General features: G+C 35.8%; 1 protein-coding gene across 1 annotated transcript; it reads left to right on the top strand.

The window, feature by feature from the left end:
* The first annotated feature begins 1,046 nt into the window (after positions 1-1,046).
* Positions 1,047-8,240, top strand: LOC132165454 (RNA cytidine acetyltransferase 1-like). The gene is made up of 11 exons (XM_059576032.1): positions 1,047-1,194; positions 1,333-1,370; positions 3,596-3,692; positions 4,437-4,616; positions 4,742-4,850; positions 4,938-5,007; positions 5,080-5,227; positions 6,743-6,871; positions 7,112-7,237; positions 7,453-7,518; positions 7,647-8,240. Exons 1-11 carry the CDS (start codon positions 1,114-1,116, stop codon positions 7,899-7,901), a joined length of 1,299 nt encoding a protein of 432 aa, XP_059432015.1. The 5' UTR covers positions 1,047-1,113; the 3' UTR covers positions 7,902-8,240.
* Positions 8,241-9,045: the final 805 nt, after the last annotated feature.

The following is a 9,045-nucleotide window of genomic DNA, read 5'->3' as shown; positions in this document are numbered from 1 at the left end:
TTTATTATCCCTAATCCCTAATCATTTTTTTTTCATGGCCTTTGCCCAAAAGAAGCTGATTCACCTTCCATTGCCGTAGCTCTTGTATCATGACCAGATTCTATACAAATCAAATGCCAACTGTTTGTAGGGTTTCATGTTTTGATGAAAAGGATACAAGAACTTTCTTTAAGCTTATAGATCCATTAACATGCCCCTGGCTTTGGCTTTTGGTTAACAAGGGTAGGGTGCAATGGAGTAGTCTGTTCAAATTTTTTTTGACTTTCTCAATATGCCGAATAAGAACTTAAAACGAGTGATATGTTTTTGAGAAAATATCATTATTAAAGATTGAAGCGAATGGGTTACCTATTTAGAAAAAGAGGCTGGACCAATGCTTATTAGCATTTTGGAGTGGTCCTACCCAAGTGTGGATATAATGAAGCTTCTAGCAAAGAGAAATGCTACATTTCTCAAATTTTTTCTCCAAAAGCTAGTTCCCAAATGATGTGTCACCATCCAATGAGTTGGTGACACATTTTCCAAAATAATAAATTTCATGGATGGTTACACATCATTTGGGAATCAACTTTTGAAAAAAAAACTTTGGGAAGTGTAGCACTTCTCCTTGGCAAATGCTACCCACAAGTTTTTGTTCTCATATTGTGGATTGGAACAAGCCAACTTCCCACTCTAGCTAGAGATATTGAGAATCCTGTATTGTTATTTGTTTCCCAGGCTAGGGAGGATTCAGAACCTGTATGAGCATTCATCTTCTCACTGCCATGCTACCCATCCAAATTTCATGTTCCTATAAAAATTAGCTGTGCTAAACACAAATTAACATTTTGAAATTTTTAGCAGCTTTATCATCTTTAAGCCATGTAATGCACAGATGTAATGGTTGCAGCTCCTGTTTCACTTTATTTTGGGTTACTAATTTCTTTTTTTCTTTCTAAGTTTATGTGTTGTTATTAAAGCTTAGACTCTAAAAGCCTTCAAATTTATTTTTATATTCTTAGCGAATGTTTTTCTATTTGTTTGCTGCTTAACATGGTATATTTCTATCAATTTATTTGCAGGTTTCTCTTGAGGGACAGATTTCTCGTAAATCTGCAATCAAAAGTCTAAGTGATGGTTATCAACCTTCTGGAGACCAAATACCATGGAAATTCTGTGAGCAATTCCAGGACACCAGTTTCCCTAGTCTTTCAGGTGCTCGCATTGTCCGCATTGCTACCCATCCAAGTGTCATGAGGGTTAGTCTGTGTTTAAGCATGGGAAGTTGAGTTGTTTCACCCAGATTCTTGTCACATTTAATTAATTTTATATTTTTGTGTTTATCTATTGCAGTCTGGATATGGTTCAAAAGCAGTGGAACTTTTATCAAGGTATGCAATGTTTGATTTCCTGCCTGCTTTGTCATCTGTAAGGTGTTGGAGAGAATATGACTAATACTCATTTACCTAATATGTATAGAATGCAGTAGGAGAAAAGTTATTTTAGGCCTTGGTCTTGTTTAAGATAGTTTTCAACTACACATGATGCATATGGTGTTGTTTTTGCTGCTGATTATCTATGTTGTTTATGGGATATTAGTCATTACTCAGCCTGTGTCCCTACCTTCTTTTCTATTTGCAAACAAAGATATCAATGGCACCATTCTTCTAGTTCATGTGGCTTGCAAAATCATGTCTGAACCTAAGGATCTTGGGAAATTGTGTAAATTTGCCATGTGACAATTTCCCTCTTTCTAATAAAATCTCATACGCATGATTTGTGGTGTGGGGACCAGCCCCTGATGGTAGCTTTTTCGGAATTACACGATGTAAGGAAGTGTGGGTGGCAGATCATATGCAATTCTTTAATGAAAATCTTAAGTGGAATATGTTTTTTTTTCCCAGACCAGTGCATGATTGGGAGGTAGACATGGTCACCACTTTCTTTTGGCTTCGGTGCCCTCCTGGCTAGCTATTTTCCAATGTGGTTTTCCCTGATTCGTTGAGTTACACATTTAGGTCACAAACAGCACTGCTATACTGCTCCTACTATGCGAAAGGTTTCCCAATCATAGTTGTTGTGCAAGGATGTATTGTAAAGTTGGTTTTATCAAGAATCTTGCATTGTCTCATGGCCCCCTGTCTATCATATTTTTCGGACTGGCTATAAAGCTCGACATGGAGATGGCCTATGATAGAATGGAGTGGAATTTTATCTTTTAAAATGATGGAGAAATTGGGCTTTTATTGCAAAGGGATAAATCTGGTTCGGCATTTTTTTTTCCCTCCTTAATGGGACTCCTTATGGGCTCTTGGCCCACATGCGATCTTAGACAGGAAGGCCCATTATCGCCATTTCTTTTTATTATGGGCTTGGAAATATTGTCTAGGATGCTATGGAAAGATGAATTTAATGGGCTTCCTCATGGGATTAAACTTTCTTGGGCCAGCCCATCTATCCTGTGCTTGTTTGCAAACAATACAATAATATTTGCCAGAGCTACACACATAGATGCTGCTTTATCAGATTGAGAGAGGTTGGTAGGATAAAATATGTTGGATCTTGTCTAAAATGAAGAAGTTTGAAGTAATGTCCTTTTATCATGCTTTATCCATTCCTGTTGGTTCCCCACTTCCTTGGAAGAGTATTTGGAGAGTGAAGTTCTCTTCAAGAGTGGCGCTCTTTGGGTGGATAGCAGTACTTGGGAAGATAATTACATTGGATAATCTGAGGAAGAGGAACGTCATAGTGGTTGGTGGAGTGGTGTTGCATGTGCAAGAGGAGTGTAGAGTCTATAGATCATCTTCTTTTTCTTTGTGATTTGGCAAGAGAATTATGAGTATCAATTTTCTGTCTTTTTGGTGTAGAATGGGTCATGCCTAGAAAGGTAATTGAATTGATGGCAATTTGGAGAGGTTAGATGGGAAGCCGTAACATCTTTTTTTTTTTTTTTTTGAAAAAAAATAAATAAATAAGGTTTGGAGGATGGCACCTTTATGCTTAATATGGTGCATTTGGAGAGAGCAGAATGCAATAAGCTTTGAAGATCGTGCGATTTTAGTGCTAGAACTAAAGAACGTTATGTTTAAATCACTTTATACATGGATATCGGCATACAATAATATGCATTTTTCTAGTTCTTCTGAATTTTTGTTCTTCTTTTTCTCTATATTAGGGTGTCTCTCTTGTATATTTCATGTGTACTTGAGTTACACCCCTCTACGCTTTCTAATGAGATTAAATTACTAATAAAAAAATTATTAAATTTTTTTTTGTAACATGAGTTGTGTTCACTTTCCTTGTTTGCAAAATAATGATTTTAGTTTTGAGACTTATGAAGCATTTTATAACTCATTGCTCAACCTGGTTATAATAAAGTGGGAATTCCTTACGAAGAAGCACGTTTTGGGCATGATTTTAGACTTATAGGTCTACATACATGCATACTGTTATTTTGGGATTTTGATTATATTGTTATATTTTTGGATATCTAATATCTCCGCTGCACTTGCAGCAAGCGAAAGTGATTTGAACTTAGCATTTGTTTCGGAACATTTTGTGACACTTTTGCTCTTTGCGAATCTTAATGACGAGCATTTGCATTAACCATTTGCAGTTATTTCGAAGGATTGATTCATCCTATTTCTGAGGTGGATGATGTTATGAATGTTACAGAGACACCATATGCCAGAGTTACTGAAGCTGCAGAGAAGGTCCAGTCCCATAACTAGACTTGGTTTCATTTGATCAATTTCTTTTTATAAATGAAATTAAAAAAATTATGCTTAGCTCAGAGTATTCTGTAAATGATTTCTTCCATTTAAATGTGTACAGTAATCGATAACGTTTTCATATTTTTTTTCCCCACTAATTCATTCTTGGTTGAGTCATTTAAAATTTGAAGAACTTTAAATAGATAGATATTGAATGCTCAATTTGAGTTGGACATCGGAGTCCTACTTATCTTTGGCAGATTATTATACACTTATTCTTTGGCCTTTCTAGATAGTTCCAAATCGCTTTACATATGGACAGGAGTGTATAGTATCTCACATTTTTCTAGCTTTTCTGAATTTGTGGATTTCTGTTCTTTTAATCATTAATTGGGGTTATCTCTTGTATACATCCTGTATACTAGGATTGCACCCCCTGCGCTTATTAATAAAATGCATTACTTATCAAAAAAAGTGGTCGTGGTTCTATTATATGGAATCAAAACCTTGTTTTGAATTCAAAAGTCCTGACAGACTTGAGTGGTTCATAATTTCTTCTGCAATTTTAAAGCAAAATGACTATTCGTTACTTCATGAATGTCAAAGAACCTACCACTGACATTGAATGATTGTTGGGCATTACTAAGTCTTTAGAAAAGCACTTCAATTTATAGTTTTGTCTAGAATCATATATTTTTTGGAACATTTTTGTTACATCTGACTTTGATAATACGATATTTGCAGGCTTCATTGCTAGAGGAAAATATAAAGCCTAGAACTAATCTTCCTCCTTTGCTAGTTCATCTCCGTGAAAGGCAACCTGAGAAGCTACATTATATTGGTGTCTCTTTTGGGCTTACCCAGGACCTTTTTCGCTTTTGGAGGAAACGTGGCTTTGCTCCATTCTACATTGGCCAGATTCCAGTTAAGATTATTTTTTATTTTTATTTATACCTCTCTGCATGAATTATGTACTTTTTAAAAAAAAAAAGAAAAAAAGAAAAGACAAGAGGATTTAATTGTAATTTGAAATTTTTTTGATGATTTAGAGTGCTGTGACTGGCGAGCATACATGTATGGTCCTTAAACCTTTGAACAATGATGATATTGAAGATAGTGGATCGGATAAATGGGGATTTTTTGGTCCATTTTATGAAGGTGAGTCCACCCTCTCTAAGAACTACGTACTGATTTCATCCATATATTTATTCAGTTCATAGCTTGATAATTTGTTTCTATAACTAGATTTCAGGCAAAGATTTACTAGACTACTGCAACTTAGCTTCCGTGAAATGGAGTATAAGCTTGCTATGAGGTGGGCATTGCAAATTTAAACTTTTCAGATACGCGATCATTATCAAATATGCTCATACTTCTAATCTTTCAGCATCCTGGAGCCGAAAATCAATTTCGAGGCGCTGGAGGCTACTCCATCTACCTCAGATGGATTATTGAGTTCAATTAAACAATTTATATCACCACATGATATGAAGCGACTGGAAGCTTATACCAACAATCTTGCTGACTTTCATCTGGTGAGATCTCTAAACAATAGTTTTGACGGCATTACCATGTAGTGTTTTGTGGGGTTTCATGGGAGTAGATAATATGATATTGGTATGTGGTAAAAACTGATATATGCATATGTGTCTATTAAAAGTAGCTGTTACACATCCAAAAAAAAAAAAAAAAAAAAAAAAAAAGTAGCCGTCTTCCAAAAATTATTGTCTGCCAATTGTTGGCAGTTGTGGGTTTAGCAATAAATTACTGAAGTCTAATCACAAACAATCCCCATGCCCTCTAACTTCCAACCTGATGACAATATCACATATTTGCCAACCTATTTGTACTTGCCTGCCTGCATTCACCAAATGGCGATGCCAAACATGTGATAAATCATTATGCAAACTGACCTCAACATGATCTAGGTTCTCTGTGTTCCTCCTTGAAGCCCAAAAGCACCTCTTTCCGCTGCCCATCTCACTGCCTCCAAAGCCTCCAGTAAATTAATCCTTGCTCAATATCGATTAATAACGTATCTGTTTTCTTGCTTGAATCAAGATCCATAGGAAAATCTCAGCCTAGAGCAGTCTTTGTTCCATGTAGTTTCAGGCTCAGGCATGGACAAGATCCATTTATTCTTTTTTTTTTTTTTCTCTTAATTTGTGTTGAAGTGTATTGATTTCAGCAGCCAACTAATCATAAGAATCTGATTGGGTCTGTGGAGGTGGTTTAAAATGAGGCTCTTCAATATTACTATTGACCATAGGTGTAGTACATATTACCACTCCTTACTTCCTATACTTCTTATCAGTCTTTCCTTTTGTGGATGTCCCAAAAATGATATCCACTTTTTATAATGACTCTACAATAATGTAACTTCTTAAAAGGGGGAAATCTACTTTACCTCCCAAAGTTTGACCTCATTTTCAATTTGAACCCCAATGTTTAAAAATTTGCAATGTACCCTCACAAAGTTACAAAATTTTGCAATTCGAGCAATCTGTTAGTCAATTCCATCTTCTCAGACGGAAAGTCAAACACGTGCCATGCACGTGTGGATTTTTCTCCAAATCTTCCCATATTGCCCCTAATTTTTTTTTTTAAAAAAGTTGGGTTTACAAAGATGGCAACTAATATTGGGACAGAGTATCAAATAAAGGGACGGTGGATGTGGTGGCCAGAGGTGAGCAAAGGGAAAGTTGGATACTTCTAAGAAAAAGGAAGAAATGCTGTCCCAGGTGTATTCGTGGATTAGAATCTGTTAAATGGTGTAACTATGAGGGACAATTTGATTCCTGTTAACTCAATTCAATGGGACATTGCTAAAGTGAGTAGTTTAAAGGGAGATTGAGAATTGTTCAAAACTTCCCAGTGGTAAAGTCATATGTTTACGAATGGCGGCTTAAGGCAGTTCAGATGATTTGGTCAGTTTGATAGGCGAGACTGCCCTACAGAAGTTATGAGAATTATCCCATGATTTTACAAAGTCTGAATTTTCTATGTAAACTTTTAATGTCTTTGTTGCTAATCTGTCTATTCTTTGACAGATTCTTGATCTTGTTCCGACTCTCGCACATCTATATTTCAAAGGGAAACTTCCAGTTACAATGTCATATGCACAGGCTTCTGTTTTGCTCTGTATTGGCTTGCAGGGTCAAAACATCTCCTATATTGAGGTTTGTTTCTCAACTTGTCCATCTAGTCATTTGTTGAATAGATGATTCTCCCAAGTATTTTATCATTGTGCTTCAATCATGCTCTGGTACGCTTTCACATGAGGCTTTGGATACTTAGTCCAAGGTTCAAATAGGAGACACTCCCCTCTAATGTTGCAGTTTTGTACATCTTGATTTCATTCCAGTCTTATTTCTGTATTGATGGATGGAGTGATGTTTGCTTAAACTTACATTTTGCAGGGACAGATCAAGCTAGAAAGGCAACAGATATTGTCACTGTTTATAAAAGTTATGAAGAAGTTCCACAAATATTTATACAATATTGCTTCCAAAGAATTTGAATCAACCCTGCCTCAACAAAAAGAAGTAAGTTGAGCAACTGGGGAATTATTTCTATCTGTAATTTATGTTATTAGTGAGCCTGTATCTTTTAAATTTTTGTGGATAGATGGTTCAGTTAGCAGCATTTAGCAACAAGTATAACTGCGTACCTATCCACATGTATTGTCTGTTTATTAGTCTGTTGCAAAGGCTAAAGGGGATACCTTAATGCAACTCTCGGTTGTTCACATTTCATGCAGATTGTGATGAAACCTCACAGTATATCTGTGGACGAGGATCTCAAGAATGCAGCAAAGCAAGTTGAGGTATTTGCAATTCCTTCTACCTTTTTTTTTTCTGTTTACATTTGTTCCCCCTTCTCCCCGCTCCCCCCTCTCCCCCACTACCTATTGTCATTTTTGAGAGCGCTGAAAGTTACTTGGTCCATTTATAGGATGAGAGGAAATCTGAGACAGATGGTTTGTTAGATCCCGAGCTTCTCCAACAATATGCCATTGTGGACAGAGAAGCTGATTTTGAGAATGCTTTGCCTAGTAAAGGTAAGATACCGTCAGGTGGTCTCGTTAGTTTGAAATCCAGTAAAACTAAAATTGAGAAGCATGGAAATCAGAAAGAAAGTCATAAGAGTGGGAAAAAGCGTAGTAAAGATGACCATAGATCTAATTCAAACAAAAAGAAGAGATCCTAATTATACTGACTCTGGGAAACATCAAGATGCAAGCATTTTTTCATGGATCGCCTATGGAGGCAGCTGAACAGGCACCCTCAAGTCCTTTCTTGCTTGTTCTTGATAAACCTGCATTTATATATATCTAGATGTAGGGAGATCTGTTTGGGAAGTAAGAATCCCATTATTCTCATGAGCGATCAAATCATTCTTGTACTTCTTGTTTACTGCTGCATGTGAGAATTAGTATATAATTATACGGAATTTTTACATAGGAGCAGGCCTGTTTCATTTTGCTTTATGATTAAAAATTTTGCCTTTGTGTTTCGACATTTATGAAATAATAGTTTATTTTTTGAAGTCATGCTGGTTTACTATGGTAGTTACCTCTTTTCATGAGTAATTAGTTTCAATGAGACCAGTTAGCCCGACTTACAGATTGTTGGGTCGGCTAGCCTGATTCTGCAGGAGTAAATATAATAATGTGAAGCAATATAACATGAGAAAACATGGTCCTATTCCTAAAAATGATAACCGCATAATGCAGATGCAAAGACGATTATTGCTACTATTTGCATCTACATGTACTACCCACAACAAACCTCGTTTGCTCACTTTTTCGACTATCTTGAGCTTCATTAATGAGTATGCAAAATTTGGCATCCTCAATTTTTTCACGAATCACACCCATATTTTACTTGCAATGATATCCAAGATTTCCTTTTGAATGTTGGTGATATATATTTGGTATTCTGTGAAGCATTTTTTAAGATACGTCTAACAACTTTATCGGTCTAAGTTACTTGGAGCTTTATCAATTTAATGAAATTACCATTTTGTTTTGAGTTAGAGCTTCCATCATGACCTCTAAAAGCGCACATGCTTGAAACGATATCTATTGAACACTACATATTGAGGTTTTGAGCTGCAATCGATTATTCTTCATTTTTTGTAATATTTCACAAAAAATTTATGTGGTAAATTTGGATCTTTTTTCCCAACATTTCTTATTAAAGAACAATTCAATACATTATTCCCCTTTTTTTATTGTCAAAACCTTTTATTGTTAATGCATCTGATCCTAGACGCCTGTTGATTTCTTAGAAAAAAATGTAGAATGAAAGACAAACTATAGCATTCTTTGAGGGTGAGTACTCTAACCAAT

The sequence above is a fragment of the Corylus avellana genome, chromosome ca11 (assembly GCF_901000735.1).
Source record: "Corylus avellana chromosome ca11, CavTom2PMs-1.0".
In the NCBI taxonomy this organism is placed as follows: Eukaryota; Viridiplantae; Streptophyta; class Magnoliopsida; order Fagales; family Betulaceae; genus Corylus; species Corylus avellana.
The sequence above is the reverse complement of the archived record's forward strand: the minus strand, read 5'-3'. Positions and strand labels throughout refer to the sequence as shown.

Bases quoted from the DNA above. Each gene is read 5' to 3' on its own strand.
- LOC132165454 (XM_059576032.1), top strand. From the start codon at position 1,114: ATGGTTATCAACCTTCTGGAGACCAAATACCATGGAAATTCTGTGAGC. The intron at 4,617-4,741 runs GTTAAGATTATT...TTGATGATTTAG, and splicing joins TCTACATTGGCCAGATTCCA to AGTGCTGTGACTGGCGAGCA. The intron at 4,851-4,937 runs GTGAGTCCACCC...TTCTATAACTAG, and splicing joins TTTTGGTCCATTTTATGAAG to ATTTCAGGCAAAGATTTACT.